Source organism: Anomalospiza imberbis, chromosome 12 (assembly GCF_031753505.1).
Source record: "Anomalospiza imberbis isolate Cuckoo-Finch-1a 21T00152 chromosome 12, ASM3175350v1, whole genome shotgun sequence".
NCBI lineage: Eukaryota > Metazoa > Chordata > Aves > Passeriformes > Viduidae > Anomalospiza > Anomalospiza imberbis.
Window position 1 is genome coordinate 7797660 of NC_089692.1, and position 16319 is coordinate 7813978.

The 16319-nt window shown below is 42.5% G+C and overlaps 1 protein-coding gene across 1 annotated transcript in view; it reads left to right on the top strand.

Annotated features, from left to right (window-relative positions):
• The window catches only part of LONP2 (lon peptidase 2, peroxisomal), a 37573-nt gene extending 23231 nt beyond the window's left edge, over positions 1-14342 (top strand). Inside the window, exons 12-15 of the mRNA XM_068202604.1 lie at positions 4663-4805; positions 9667-9874; positions 10953-11143; positions 12858-14342. Coding sequence (XP_068058705.1) covers positions 4663-4805; positions 9667-9874; positions 10953-11143; positions 12858-13079 — 764 coding nt within the window. The 3' untranslated portion in view covers positions 13080-14342. The remainder of the gene's footprint in view (positions 1-4662; positions 4806-9666; positions 9875-10952; positions 11144-12857) is intronic.
• The last annotated feature ends 1977 nt before the right edge of the window (positions 14343-16319 follow it).

Sequence of the window (16319 nt, forward strand, 5' to 3'; positions counted from 1 at the left end):
GACAGGTAATATTTCATAACTGAAAGTGATGAAATGAGGATTGTGTTTATGTTGAAACCAAGGCTTTGAACATACTTAAATATTTCCATAACCCAGCAATACAGATCAGCTTGTTACACTCCTTGTGGATGAAACACTTGGTTTTAAATTAAATGCAAGTTTGACCAAAGTGGTCAATGTGAACTGACACATGAAATCTGCTGAGCATCAGTCCCAGGGTGGTGTGACTGCAGGTACTCAGGTCTGAGCTCTGCTGACCTTGGAGAGCTTCCCAGCTCTGCAGGCTGCAGTGTGGGCCGTTTTCTGAAATTTCTGAAAATTACTTGCAATGACTTCTCTGTAGGAGGTCAAAAAGGCATAAATGTTCTCAGAAGTTAGGCTCGAATACAAATTAATTTTTAAAGTGTTATTTTTTCCATGTTAATTTATCTAAATATTCCTGCATGAACACCTTACATTCAAGTGCTTCAAGTACACATTGTTGTTGTAGGTCACAAATGATGCAATGTAATTATTTTGTGAAAGAGAACTTTTCTGATGTTGTGGGGAGAAATGTGCAAAGCATTAAATTTAAGCATGTAAGTGTGTCCAAACAGGATTAGGGTCCCAGGAAATTGTTCCCTTCCTAAAGAAACACTTCCTAAAAGCTTGGTGCATAAGATTTGACAGTGGAATGTTGTTTTTAGGGTGCAGTTTCATCTTATGGCTGGCTTTGAATGTGAACTGTTGTCAGCAAAAGCAATCCCATCCTTCTCTACCTAAATGCAGTTTTGGGGGGGGTTTAGTTTGGAGGGGCTGAAAGAATTCTAAGTCTGTCTGTTGTGTGCTGAAGCATCTGCTGCTCAGACAGATGAGAAGGAAAGAATGTTATTATCCCTTTAATTGCCCATAGACTTGAAACCTTGTCCATCATGCTGATGCTATTTTTTGTATCTCTTTGTAGGAATTCAGCAAATCAGTATGTGTCATGTTAAAAACTACTTAAAATGTTAGGCTTCTATTTTTCTGTCTTGGTCAGTAAGTATGGCTGGAAATCTTTGGGTTTAAGACTTGTGTTGCTAGTGTTTAATTTAAATCTGATCTATGAGGAGATGAGAAACTGTTACACATTGAGGAAGTTTCAGACTTCTGTATTCCCTCATTTTCATTACATCTGTAGAAGATAGTCTTATTTTTCTAAATCTTTGTGCCATGAAATGTCTATTAAGATAAAATCTTTAAATACTTTTAATCGTTTGTTGTCAGTATGTTTTCTTAGGAGTCCATTTTCTTACAAATCCTTTATTTACATGTGAGACTTTGTTTTATTTTGGGAACTTGCAAAGACAGATTCCTGAAGAACATTGTGATCTTTGAGTAATTGCAGATTCTGCTTGGAAAATTTTACAAACAATCTTTTTTTGGTTGGTTGTTTCTTGAACTTATTTTTGGTTACTTGGGGAGGGCTATGTGTTGTTCATTTTTAGTATTTCAGTTTTTAAATGTTAAAACAACTGAATACCATGCTGCTTTTGTGTAAGCAGACATGTAATAGCAGAGCAGCAGGTAGTTCCTCTAGTGCAGTTTGGAGCTCTGCTGAGGGCACTTTTTGACCTTTTAGTTTATTTTGCCAACTTGTCTCAAACTGTAAGATGATTAAGCTGCTGTCCTAATGAGAAGTTCTGTTTCTGGACCTGAATTTAAGTGTCTTGTTTTAGATAAATATGCCATTTAGCTTGTTCTGTGGTTTATGGCTGTTAGTCTGGGGTAGGTGGGAACATGCATTTGTCATTGTTAGTGGAAATCTTAATTACTTGTGTCTGTATAGATTCCTCATAGCACCTGTTTAAAGATGATAAACGAAGATGGCTTTTTCTGTCAAAGAAAAAGTTACAGTTTGTAATTACATTTTGGTACATCACTGTATGCTTTTACAGAAAATTATATAATGCCAGAATTTAGTTTAACATTTTTAGAAAAAGTCTGGAGTTTGTTATTGTTAGGGATCCTAAAATGGGATCTACTCATTAGATCAGATAAACTCAAAGAAAAGAGTTTCTGATTCTTTTAATGGGGCAGGTGGCCTCAAATTCCCGGATTGGTTTGAGGAGTTTGTCTTTTCTGCTGTATACAGAGCTAGGTGAAATAAATACATTTGTGTTTGTTAGGCAGTGAAATCTTGATTTAGAACAAAAGCAGCTGGTTTTAAACTCAATTTTGTTTTGAAATATGGATTGCATCTCAGATTATCAAATAGTGTTGAATTTGCAGTCTGAATTGCAAGAATAGCATGCAGGGTCATGTTTCCTAGACTTGCCAGTATTTATGTCTTTGAATTTATTTTGTACAAAAATAGTAATTTAACAAAAGCAGAGAGACATGCTGGAACAAAAGGAGGCATCTGACTAAGGCAGTGTTTGCAGTAAAGGAATGGGATTTAGCCATGGAGCAGTGAGTTGTACAATGCAAATATTAGTGGCTATTGGATAAGAGCTATTAGATTGGAGTCCTGAATGAAAGCTGAGTTGCTGCTGTCATGTTAATAGTGATGTGGAAGGTTTTCCTTGATGCTCTGTCAAGGCATTAGTGAGAATTGCACAGTCGCAAAATTATCTGTAAAAAGGTCTTTATGTATCAGGATTAATAAAAGGATAGTTTGTATCTTGTGAAAGGAGACATCCTCATTCACCCATTCTGAGAATTGCTTTTGCACCACTGACCACCTCTTCATGTTATGGTAAATAGATTAGATCAGTGATTTGTGTTTTTCTGTACTCGTTTGAACTCTTGGATCTTCAGTTACTGTGCATGCATTGATGTGCAGAGAAGAACCAGAAAGCTCCTTTTCAAACTAAAATCAGAAAGAATTCAAAGTGAACAACCCATATTTGGATCCAAAAGATGGTGCAGGAGTCCTGAAGCTCAGTGTACATTGCTGTGCAGTACAGACCTCAGATGTGTGTTAGGCTGGGCTTTGGGGTGAGAAGAAAAGTCTTCACTCTGTGTGTGCAGGAGGACAGCCCCAGAGCAGGGAGGCACTGCCCTGAGAGAGCCACAGAGCCTTAGGAACAGCTGGAATTGTCCAAGCATTCTTCATTTCTCTGATAGATGTTTCACTAAAACACTGCTTTGGGCTCTTGAGAAATGCTGAAAAGCCTCTTGCACCTGGATCAGATTCTGTGGGGAAATGATTCCCTGCTTGCACTGTCCCTGGGTACCGGTGCAGTGTCAGTCCCTGCCAGGGGCTGCCAGTTCTTGAGCTCAGTCATGCAAACAGCTCCTCTGCAGGCTGAGTGTGAGACTTTGGCATTGACATGGTTCCCATTACAGTTCACTTCTGTGTAAAAAGAGGAAACAGAAATTTGAAGGCAATGCTGCTAAGGAAGCCACTGTACAGGTGAGAAATTCACTCATGCTGTGAGTGAAGGAAGGGAAGAGCCCCCTTCTGAACCCATAACTGTTGCTTTAATTGTGTGGTCCCTCCTAGGTGACACTTGAGTATATTGCATTCAAAAGTGTCAGGCTGCTGGAGGTTTATAGCCCCTCCTGAAGAGTATGTCATGCCTGTAGGTGTTTCTGAAAATGTCTGGTAATTGGACCTTGGAGGAATTTTTTGCTGCTACTGGTTACTGAGCATGGCACCTTAGCAATATCTCCTTCAACAAAGAAAGGAACAGAGCCCTTTGTGTGTGTAGTATTTCAAGACAAAAGCCACAGGTTGTTACACTGAAATTGAGATTTTTCCACTGAACAAGGCCTCTAGGTGTTGTGTTCTGAGCTGCCTGTTGAATAGACAGGAGATGTCAGTTTTGTGAGTTAAGCAGCCTGAGTAGGTGGAAGGTGTCCCTGTGTGTGGTGGGGAGTTGGGCTGATGATCTTTAAGGGTGATTTCCAGCCCAAGCCCTTGTATGATTAAGCAAAGCCATAAAAGTCATAAAAGACAAAGATCAACATGAGAAGTGTCACATCAGAGCCTGTGCTGCAAGAGCTGCCCCAGAGGTGCTCTGTGCTGGGGCATAGTTGTAAACACTCAGGAAAAGACAGGCGTTCCTGCACTGTCAGGATTGCCCTGTTCAGCTGCACATTCTCTATTACACCACACTGCCCATGACTCCTCTTGCAGGAATAAATCCTTCCCTGGAAGGGTGGGCAGGCCCTGGCACAGGCTCCCAGAGAAGCTGTGGCTGCCCCATCCCTTGAAAGTGTCCAAGGTCAGGTTGGACGTGGTCTGGAGCAACCTGGGATGGTGGAAGGTGTCCCTGCAAGACCTTAAAGCAAGATCAGCTTTAAGGTCCTTTACAGCCCAAACTATTCTGATTCTGTGAAATACTGGTTTTTTGCACAAATCTGGTGAAAAATGTGAAGTCTTAAATGAACCTAATGTATTTTGCTATTTGAATTAGTTTAAAATGCACTTAAGCTGATGAGTTGCATCTCTGTCAGTGCTCTAGATTTAATTTTATCTTTGATGAAGAGTTAGAACATATTTAGTCTTAATAATTACATTTCATGCCATATTATCTTTAATTTGACAAGATTTTTGTGAGAGATGGTTTGAGCACATTTTCCTGAACTTACTGAGCATTTCATTGCGTGTTTTATTTTTCTCTGTCACGATGTTTAAAAAATTCCTCTGTCTAGGAAAGACCATTACAAATCCTAAATTAGATTTTCTTCCCTTAGATTGCAAAGAACACGTCACAGAAGATGCCAAGCCAGAATCCATCAGTGACACAGCTGACCTAGCTCTGCCACCTGAAATGCCAATTTTAATTGATTTCCATGCTCTGAAAGATATCCTGGGGCCCCCCATGTATGACATGGAGGTAACATCTCATTTGTTTCTGTTTGATGCTGTTTCTGGCTGATATGATTATTGCTATTGACTGAGTCTATACAATGTTCACAGCTTCAAAACACATTAATAGCAGCACTGTGTTTCTTTATGGTCCACAATGTGTGTTTTCACTTAAAAAAGATTTTCTTTTAATTCAAGGTGCGTAAATGACATAATGCCCTGACTTTTCTGTTAGCAAAGGTTCCTGCAGCAGTGCTGAAGAATGTGGTGGTGTTTTTTCAGTTTGAAACAATTTTGCTTTTGTCTGGGGGATGTTTGGTGGTCTTGGGAAAGAAGCCAAAAGTAGAACCCAGGAATCCTGTCTCTCCAGCAGCTGTGCTAAGGACTGTTCCTCATACCTCCTTAAAGCCAGGCAGCATTTTTGGGTATTAAAACCACCTCAGTTTGCACCAGAAGTTCTCAGACATTCTTTAGGTTAATGTGACTCTTAGCTATTAAAATGTTTTATGATCAGTCAGGCACCTCCAGCTCTGCTCCTCAATAGGCATATTTCAGATTTTTTGCTTTCCCCCATCTGTATTTTGCTCTGTTCTATGGAAATGCCATCACTTAAAGTAGTTTGTTAGTTTGGGATTCTCATTTCACCCGTGACAGTGCAGTTGTTCTCTGTTGCTGAGAACTTTCCTCTTACAATTATTTTCTCCTAAATCAGAGGACCAGAGACTTCCAGTGAGACTTGAAGAACAAAAAGGGGGCAAGGTGATTGGGATAGCAGGAGAAAATGAATTATTGTTAAGGAATGAATCAGTTTTTAGACCTGAACTGAGGCTTTTGGATATGAAGATTTTATCATGGAGGAGATTCTTAAGGAAGAGACAGAAGAAATGAGGAAACAATCTGAAAGGAGACAGTGGCATTGCTTGTGACAGAGGATGGTGATGGGAACAGGGGGAGAGAGGGAGGCAAGGGAGATAAATGACCAACAGGCCAGTGCTTGGGCACTCTGGGCTGTGGGCATTCACATGGGTTCTTTGGTGATCTATTTTTTTACTTTCAGAAATTAGAAGAATTTACTCTTTAGCCAAATGACTGAATTGTCAGCAACTTATATTTGTTCTTTCCAACTCTCAGAAGCCTCTGTACCCAACAGGAAGATCACACAAATGTAAGAATTCAGTGCTGATATGGGACTTTTCTTAGGTGTTCCATCTGGTGTCAGTTTTGTTTCTGGAGTTGATTTTTCATTTAAATTTGGTAGTGTGGCTGTGTTGGAAAATAATTTCTGCTATTTTGTCTTTTTCCTGTAGGATTAAGTAATTAAAGTGTGTTTCTTAATTTGAAGTGTAAAAATACAGGAGTGCTAGCTGAGGTTTATCTTCTGTGGGTTTTTTGTTTATTTGTCGAGGGGTCTACAATAGATGCCATAGATTTGCAGATAAGCATTTAATGGATCTGCTGGCCTCTAAACTGAAATAAGACTGATTGAAGCTTGTGCCTTCGGTTTCAAAAGGTTTTTTTTAACATTTCCATATTTAGAAGGCAAATTTAGTGCATAAATAGAAGTAGAGATGAATCCACACAGTTCAGTTCCCCAAGCAGTCCAGGATTTCTTTTTGTGTACTATTTGCTGTATTGATTGAGTGAATATTTTTCAGTACACACTTTGGTTTTTTTCCACGTAAAATGCTCAGATAACAACATAACTCCTATGTTAAGGAATTTTCCCAACTAATGTGTTATTCCTTAGAATTTTCTCAAGTCCCCCCAGGGTTCTTTGGAGGAGCAGAGTTTCTGCTCTGAGCTTGGCTGCTGTGGGTTCTGCTCTGTAGTCACAGGCTGGGTCTCCTCTCTGGGTCTGCCTTGAGAGCTTCACCCTGGGCCTGCATTTTGTCATTTATCAGCAGCTGAAACAAAGGCACGATGGAGGCAGCCACTGTGTCAGTACCTGCATGAGGCAGAGCAAATGGAACTGAAACCTGACATGGCTTAATTGATCTGTTGTCCTCCAGGGAATTGCTGACCCAGGGATTCATCTTTTACCTTTCCAGGGCACTGCTTGGTTATTGCCTGCACAGCTCTTCCAGCAGGAAGACGTGACAGAATATTCAGCTCCTACTTGCTGGATTAATTCATTTATCACAAATAAATCATCTTATGTGTCTCCCTACAGAACAAATGTTGGAATAAATGACATAGTGAGGCTTTGAAAGAATAATATCAACAGTTTAAAGTGCAGAAGATTTAATGAAATGTTTCAGCACAGCACACTTCTGGGGGAAAGGCTTTCTGACATATCCAGTGGGTTTATAACAAACTATTTGTATTTTTGGCTTGGATTATAGTTGGTGTTTTGGGGATTTTTTAGCTTTTTTTTTTTCTTTCAACCCCTAATTCTGCTTGTGTAACAAAGGTTGTTGGCACCACAGGAAGGCCCATGAGGATTGGTGTATATCCTCATAAGTTAAGTGAAGTTGAAGGGACAGAAGCTGCAGGTCAGGGAAATGGCCTGTTCCAGGGAATGAAAGTGCAGATGCCATAAAAGAATGGCTCTGTTTCATGGGACATGCATGGTTCTAATCAGTGAAAAAAATCAGGGTGTCTTTCAAAAGCAAAACCTGCCCAAAGTACAGGTTTAGATTGGCATTTTTATCTAACAGCTATCGGTCTTGTGGTGATATTTCTGGGAAATCCTTCTCCCTCAGAGGGAAGCCACTGTTAATGTGCTTTGCCAGCAGTGATTTGCCAAGGAATGAATCAGAAGAGAAGAAAAAAAGTTGGTACAGTCAGGCTGGGAGAACCTGTGGAAGGAAAACAAATGTGTTAAAGGCCAGCAAGTGACTGAACTGATTCTTGCCTTCCCATTGTGAATCAGGAACTTACCACTTCTTGTCCATTACACTGATTTGGTGTAGCTCCAAAACTGCAGATGATAACCTGAAATACTCTAAAATAAATGACTGCTGAATGTTAAGTCTTAAATTTTGCAACATCCAGGCAGCTAAAATTCATCTGACAGTATGTTCATTTACTTGGGGTACGGCTAAATCACAGCTGGTTTGGTCTCATCTACAAAAATTTTCAACCCCAAGACTCCATTGGTCAGTGGCATCTTCATCATCTGACAGACATCACCTGCCATCAGCTGATTTGAATGGTCATTTTTAATTGAGGTTGTTTAGAAAGTGTAAGAAAGGATTTATTCTAATTCAAATTCATCTGAGTTTTGGTGAGAAGAAATTATTCAGAGGTGCCAGGAGCGATTCAGTCTTGTGGGGCTCTCTGTAACACTTTGTGGGTGTCTCATGTAGCCCAGTGTGCTTTCCTGAGTGTTGGGGGCTCTGTGGCTCTGGCTGTTTGGGGATTTCCAAGGGGCTTTTCTGCAGCCAGATCTCAAAGCTGCCAGGGCATTTGCCACGTGTGCCTGTCAGCAGGCTCAGTGAAGGCTCAGCTGAGGAGGTTGCAGCAGGGTGGTCCAGTCTCTCTGCAGGACAGCAGGAGAGGTTGCTTGGCTTTGGAGACACCAGATAATGCAAGGAACAATGGTCCAAAGGTGACGAACACCTACTGCACAGCCAGTTTCTCTTATCAAATCTCAACTGACTTGTGAAAGTAGGAAGAGGTACCTGCCCAGTCTGAGGATAGAGGGAGCCTGTGCTAATTGATGAGTCTGTAGAACCATTTGGGTTTTGGTTTGTTGTCCCATTTGCTGTGTTCTGTCCCTGAGCTCTCAGACAGTCTTTAAACTGTTTTCAGTTGATCCAGAGTACAGTCTAAAAAAACTGAAAGAAAACCCCCAAATCAACAAACTTTGTTGATGGCTGCTTTGGGCTGAGAGAGGGTGTGGACAGTTAATTTTGTTCATCGCACCTGTAATGTTTGAAACCAGGATGGTTTGCCAAAATAGCATTATCTCCAGTGCAAAGGGGAATGTTCCAGCATTGTTGGACTTCAGTGTGAGCAGGATGAACTGACTTGGTTAACCTGAGCTACTAAGCAGTTACTAAAATAATCAGAGTAAATCACCGTAACTAATAACACACAGGGAACAGATACAGAAACTGATGTTAGCAAGGATGAGAATGCTTGGTGAGGTATTTTGATACCATAAAAGTGAAACACACAGTTCTGTACAATTTTCTTAAATGTTAGAAGAAGAAAGAGCCTTCTTAGCTGAATCATGCTAATGAGAGCAAATGGCAGGATGCTGATGCCAGTGCACAGGTAAGGGAGAGCCCCAGGAGAGCCAGGAGGGGCTGTGTGGCTTCCTTGGCTTTGGCTGACAGTGTGGCTGCTGATTGCTTGGCTGCTTGTAGCTCCTAAAGGGACTCTGTCTCGTGTCCCCTCTGCCTGGCCTGGGAACCCATTCATGTTTCTGCTGTTCCAAAGTGTTTGTAAATGTCTGCAGGGAACAACCTCGAGGGCTTGGCTGGCCACAGCTCAGGCAGTGCCACCACCTTTAAAAAGGCTTTTAGGGAGCACTGGGGAGCAAAACTGGCTTTGTCACAGGAGTAACAGTCAGGGCAAACACACTCCAGCAGCTGGGCTAAGTCACATAAACGTTCAGTCAGGATAGACTGAATACTTGAAGTCCTTTGAGGAGAAAGATTCTTATGGTGTTTTTGGGGGCAGGGAAGGTTTCAAGAATGACACACCTAGATGTTTGCCATTGCCTTAAGCTAAGCTGCCACATACAGCTCCTGTTGTATAATTAGTGTTTACACATACCCAGAACTACTGCTGCATTAAATAAGAGATTAAAATATAAGAGATCAGACACTTGGCTTAACTTTAGTGTTTTGATGGGTACAGTTGTTTCAAAGCCAGCTATTGAGTTGTTTTTGCAATTTTTAATGGCTGTTTCCTAATCCAGTTCCTGTGTTTCCCTTCAGGTGTCTGAGCGCCTCAACCAGCCCGGGGTGGCCATCGGCCTGGCCTGGACACCGCTGGGAGGGGAGATCATGTTTGTGGAAGCCAGCAGGATGGACGGGGAGGGCCAGCTCACGCTGACCGGGCAGCTGGGGGACGTCATGAAGGAGTCGGCTCACCTGGCCATCAGCTGGCTGCGCAGCAACGCCAAGAGATACCAGCTCACCAACGGTGGGCAGCAGGGAATTGCAGCCCTACAGCCTGCTGGGGCACGCTGCTGAGTGACCCTGGCAGTTACTCTCTGTGGACATGTAACAGAGAAAGGGTTTCAGCCGTCACTGCTACCCTGGAGATCAGCTCCAGCGTGCCTTTGTGTAGTTCTTTCCCAGCTGCTGCCGAGCCAAGGTGGTTGTGGCCTGGCAGAACATGAGTTGTGTCTCCCTGCCCTAGCCTGGAAGGTTGTGGGCAGCCTCAGTGCCAAGCTGCTTCTCCTGGGTTGTGGCAGACACCGCCTCTGACTCATTTTTACACAAGCTTTCCAGCAGTATTTTCATGATGGAGACAGATATGGAAGTCTGTAGCTTTTCTCTGACAGGTTCTGTTAAAAGGTTTTCGTAGTTTTAGTATTTTGAGAATGTTGGGTTGTATGGCAGCTGTGGAACTGCGGTGCAATAGGGCTCTGGACAAGAATGTTTTAACTATTTTCTTGTCTGAACCTCCCAGGACTTGCAGAAATGTGCTTTCTAGACTGATCATCTGCTGTTAGGCAAATAATTGACCAGTACCTGTCACTCTTTGTGGAAGTTTAGATAAGTTAAAAACCAAAATGTAATTAATGTGTGAAATGCTGCAGACATTACCTGTGTGCATGTTTACCTCTCTGGTTTACACTGCATGTACTCCATTACAGGTGAAAGGACATAAATAAGAGTTCCACTTTATTTTAATTGTGAGTTTTTGTGGAGTGTTCTCTGAACGTTGACGTTGATGGTTTGGGACATAAAAATTCTATGTGGAAATTCCTTGATTTCCACATTAATCCCTACTGTCAATTTCTCAATGCGTGCAAATGCCAAGCTTATTGGTTATCATGTTACAGTTTTTTCTAGGAATCTGGATGTAGGAAAGCTCATTGGGATTTCTCTTTGTTGTTTTGTCCTAGGGCCTCTGCAATATTGTGTTGTTTTTTTCAGCCTACTGTTAGTAAATAGTGCCAAGGCTTTTAGTTCTTGGTGGGCTTTTAGAATGAAAACCAGGAACAAAATGGGTTTAGATTTTTAACATTCAAACCATTCTTTTTTTCCTTAAGCTTCTGGAAGTTTTGATCTCCTTGACAACACTGACATCCATCTGCACTTCCCAGCTGGAGCTGTCACAAAAGATGGACCATCTGCTGGTGTTACCATAGTAACGTGCCTTGCTTCACTCTTCAGTGGGCGGCTGGTGTGCTCAGATGTAGCCATGACAGGAGAAATTACACTAAGAGGCCTTGTTCTTCCAGTAAGCATCATTGGAGAAAAGAGCTAAGTTGTATTAAGTCTCCCTATTTTGGATATAAAATCTATTTATAGCCACTTAGAAAAGAGTGGAGCCAGAGCCTTGCTGGATCATTCCTTAGCAGCAATGCAGCCTCTGCTGGTGCAGTTGGAAGAGCCCAGTCTGCTGCAGGACTGCTCCACTCCTCTGCTTTGCCTTTCAAACTAAAGCCAGCTTTCATGTGGCTTTTTGGGAAAATATGTTAAAATGTCTACTTAGAAAGGAAACCTCAAATCTTAAAATGCAAGATGGCTCTGAGTCTGCACTGCAGTTTCTAAATGTGCTTCCTCAGACTGTTGGTACAGAACTGCTTCTGGTGTCTTTGAAAAGTTGTGTCCTAAAGCTCTCACAGTAACTGCGTACAGGTTACTCCTGAATCCATGGATCTGCTTTTAGGTTTCTCTTAAATGTTGGTCCTTGTATGTAGCTCAGCCAAATGGGGTTTCCATAAAGCTTTCTCAAAGCATGAAGGCAAAGAAGGCCTTCCAACAAACAGAGTTTAGTTTAGTGTCAGTAGAGCCTGGCACGGGTGCTGAAGCCAATATGGGAGTTATCATCTCATACCAAATGATGGACAGGAGGAGGATGAAGCTGGAAATCAGGGACAGGATTTTGTTTCCTGCAGGCAAGGCAGAACCAGAGGTGCCATGGCAGGCGGTGGCCTGGGAGGCTCTGGGGGCAGAGACTGACAGGACAGGCCGTAGTCCAGGGCTCTGGAGCACCCTGCAGTGACGCTGGTGGGAGCCAGCTTAGCCCTGCAGCCAGCCTGTCCCGACTGTGCCTGCTGCTCAATCTGTGTGCACAGATAAGGTGCCTGTAAATATTAAACCACATTTTCCTCCTTCCCCGAGCTAGTCTGGAATCCTGCTGGGATCAGTGACTGAATTGCCAGGGCTGTGCCAGGGGCTGCCCTTGCTGCTGGGTGTGCAGCACTGCCCGGACCCGTGGGTCGTGTGAGGATCACGGTTCGCTCCTGCCCCGTGTCACAGCAGCCCTGGGCTTTGCCCTTTGTACTGTAATACAGACCCTTCCTGTCCTCTAAAGCATTGTAAAATTACAAGTTTGTGCTCTAAGATGGTCTTTAGGAATAGAAAGGAGTTTGGGGGAAAAAGCTACAGCTGTAAGAAAAGCTAATTTATCCATTTGCATCTTATTAGCAACTCAACCAGGAGCCTCAGTGGAGCAGTGCCTCTCCACTCCTGGAACACAGGTTTGCTTTGCTGTGCATATTTTGTTGTACAGCTCAAGTTATTTTTCATGGGACATTGCTTCCTTAGGACTCTTTTTTCCCTAAATCTAACACTGCCTTTATCTGAAAAATCTTCTGTTCTAATGCAGGTGCAGGATTTCAGCACATGATATTAAAAAAACAGAGCAAAGGCCACTTTGGTTAAATTCCTGAAAAGCAATGACTTTTCCACTATTGATTCTCTTGTACCTGCACTCCTAAATTAATTTTTCTCTTGTTACTTGCTGTTACAGAAAGAATACTGTAGCATATTAACGTATTTCCCTCATTAAGCACATTATGAGCTACAACTCCGACTGCACTTTTAATTGCTTTCCTAAGTGACTGAGGGAGGCAGAACCTTTCATCAAAGTTTAACTCCTGATGTGATATTACGATGATTATTTTATTAGTTCATTTTTTTATACATGTATTTCTTCTCCTGCTTAGGTTGGGGGAATTAAAGACAAAGTGCTGGCAGCACACCGAGCTGGACTGAAGAGAATCATCATTCCTCAGAGGAACGAGAAGGATCTGGAGGAGATTGCGGCGCACGTGCGGCAGGACCTGACCTTCGTGCTGGCCGCCTGCCTGGACGAGGTGCTGAATGCAGCCTTCGACGGCGGCTTTGCAGTCAAGGCCAGGCTGGAGCACTTGAATAGCAAACTTTAGGCAGACAGGCTGAGGTTACTTCTCTCTCCAGTTCCATAGTTCTCGATCTCTTTCAGCTACATTTAGGTATCAGGTACAACTATGAGCTAAATCGGTTTGAATGGGGGTGTCAGTGCCATCAAAAGGAAGATGCTGCTGCAGTTACCAACCTGAAACTGCACTTAAGGGACATGTGCTGCTTTTCATCAGCAAAGAATCTTGAATCTCATTTCCTGATGGATTTAAGTATGAGAATTCTTTAGCCTGTCTGGCACCTAGGTATGTACACGGCAGCAGCTGGTCACATCCCTAAAGAGGGAATAACGTGTGCAGGAGAGGCTCGTAGGTGGGGTTGTTACAAAAAGCAAACTGATTTAGTGCAAGTTTACTTATTTACAAAATATCTGTAATAATAATGAATAATGATATGCTAAGGAGCAGCAATATCTGGGGAAATTAAGGTTTTTGGAATCTAAAAAAATACACTTAGGGCATCTAAGAGAAGCACTGTGGCCTAATAAACGAAGTTAGGAAGTTCTTTCAGCACTTGGTTCTAGTTTGTTCCATTTTCCAATGCAGGAAGCAATGCCAGAACTGAAATACAGGAATTGTTGTGTAGGAAGGGAGAGAACACATCAGTTCCCATCTGCACAGCTGTCCCTGCAGCAGCAGGGGGGGTGGAGCGTGCATGAAAAACCCCAGTAATGTTTTGGAGGGGCGGAGTACAGGTCCTTCATTCCTACCCACTACAAACCCACTTGGGTCTGGGATGCCGATGCTTGGAGGTTCACCTGTGGAAATTAAACCCATTTGAACAATGCCAAGAAAATTCTGAATCGTTATTCAGAGTGAACAATGTATGGTTCAAGAAGTCTGGCAGCCTCCCTGTCCTTTGATTGCTTTGTCTTGAATCTCCCCTTGAACCTCAGTGAGAACTGCACTGCAGTGTGTGATCTGGGCCCTTGGCATTGTTTACTCCAGGGTCAGCCCCACAAGCAAATCCTGGGTGTTGTGACATCCTTCTCTTGTTCACTGGTTCTGAAACAAACCCCAAGTGCTTATGAAAAACAAACTGTACCAGTCACAACAGCCTGTTCTAGAAGCTGCCTAAAAATCAAAAGTAAAGAGTTAGCTTTGCTTTCATTTTTGTAGATAACAAAGCTGATTTACCTGGAATATAACAGCACTGATTATAATCAATTCAGTAGGAATTTCAACACCTATTTTACAAAAGATTTTACCAGTTTGGCAAAAGATTTAATCTAATAAAATGATAAAATAAAACCTGCTTCTGTGTCATTATTTTAGGAGCTGTACTTAGTCACTCACAGGTATGTTCCAAGACTACAGACAACAGCCCTGGTCTCAGAACGTGTTCTGCCTCATGAGAAATGTGCAGGGAAGAAGTGCAAAGAAATTTCCCCCTGGGTAAAACCCCGGCCTGGTAACTCTGTGCTGCTGCTTTGCTTTTGATCAAACCAGGAGGGAAAAATCCTTTACCAAACAGAAGGAGAAACAATCCTGCACTGCGAGAGCACTGACATGCTCGGAATTCCAGCACAGTCTGTTTACACATGGACAAAACAAATCTGCGTTTTTTTAGAAGAGAATTAAGGACTACTAAGAAAGTTTCCAGCATGGCAAACCAGGGAGCTGCTCCCCAGAAAAGTTAAAGGATGACTTTCTGTCTGACACATCACTCCAGTTCCTAAGTCTCATCCCCACAGACTCCACCTGAAGGTGAGGGGTTTAATGGCACTCTCAAGATAATGCCAGGCATTTAGTGCCAGCTCTTCCTGTCCCTGCTGCCAGAGCTGAGGAGCTCCTGTTACTGAGTTGAGATTTTTTGAACACCATAAGCATTACCCATTATAGCAGACCCTACAGCCACACTTTGGTACCTTTTGTTTTGCTTCCACTGAGCACAATCATCCTGTGCAGCAGTGAGCCAGGGCAGTGCAGAACTTCTGAAGGGATGGCAACAGCCCGTGGAGTATCTGCTTAGGAACAGTTAGATGGAGCTGAGATTCAACTTGTGTCCCTCACAAAAATACCCAGAAATAGCTGAAGCTTATCAACAGTAAAAGCAGTGGCAATTCCTTTCCTCTATCCACACTATAAACTGGTACAGATAGTAACTACCCCACTAGAACAATGCCTGCTTTCATCACAGCAGCTTGGAAACCATTCTGGATAAAACAACAGGACAGGCAGCAATGCAAAACCATTCACCTGCTTTAATTTTAAACCACTACTGCAAACAAGAACTAGCAGGAACTGTCACAACAGAATCACAATATTTACATCCACGTTTGTCAAACATTTTAAGGCCTTTTTTTTTTTTAAAGGGCAATGAAAAACCATGGAGGTAGTGCTAGCAGACAAATGCAAGATCTACTGCATTTCATCTTTTAAAGACAAATTTCAATACTCCTCCCACTACAGCAAAATAAAACAGCACTTTCTAAAATAAATAGGTAATGTTAAGACTATGCCAGGCTTTAATACACCATTTATTTTAGATAAGGTAGTAAACTGTACAGACTTCTAGTATGGTTCCTTTTTTCATATTTAACAGTGTAGTTGACTTGCCAGATCCTCCCACTATTTAGGCTTTTAATACGGTTGAGGATCTGGGCCTAAGGGCAATTTCGTAATTCCATCTGATGATGGATATTAAAGGTTTTATACAATTATTTAACACCAAATGGAGTAATACTAATTTACATTACAGTAAGTCAGCACACAGTAGTTATGCTATAGCTCTTGTCCTCTGTGAAACATGAACAAACCTGTCTGAACACAGCAGGCAGCTTCTAAAGCTCACTGCAAAGGCCATTCCTGAGGGCCCCTTCCAGAGCACAGCCCTGACCTTCAGCCCTCTGTACCTCGATCAAATCACTGCAGCTCAGCACAGGGGTCCAGGGGTGACAGTGCTCCTGGGGACACAGCCCCAGCTGAACCCTCCCGAACACAGCAGCAGCCACACACGTTCTCCAGCACATTCCCTTAGCACAGCCAGAGCTGGAACGGCTCAGCTCAGCCAGGCAGGCACCACGGAGGCAGGGGAGATGTGGGCTCCTCTAAAAAGAGTATTTAGCCAACTCCCTGTTAAAGACAAACTGGAGGTAAATGTAGACAAGCTTAATTAGGTGAGAATAATTACTGAATTTAGAAAACTGCAAACAGTTGCCGGATATTCAGAAAGAAAAAATGCTAGATTGCAGGAGTTTTGGAAGCATTTATCTACTGTCACAAGGT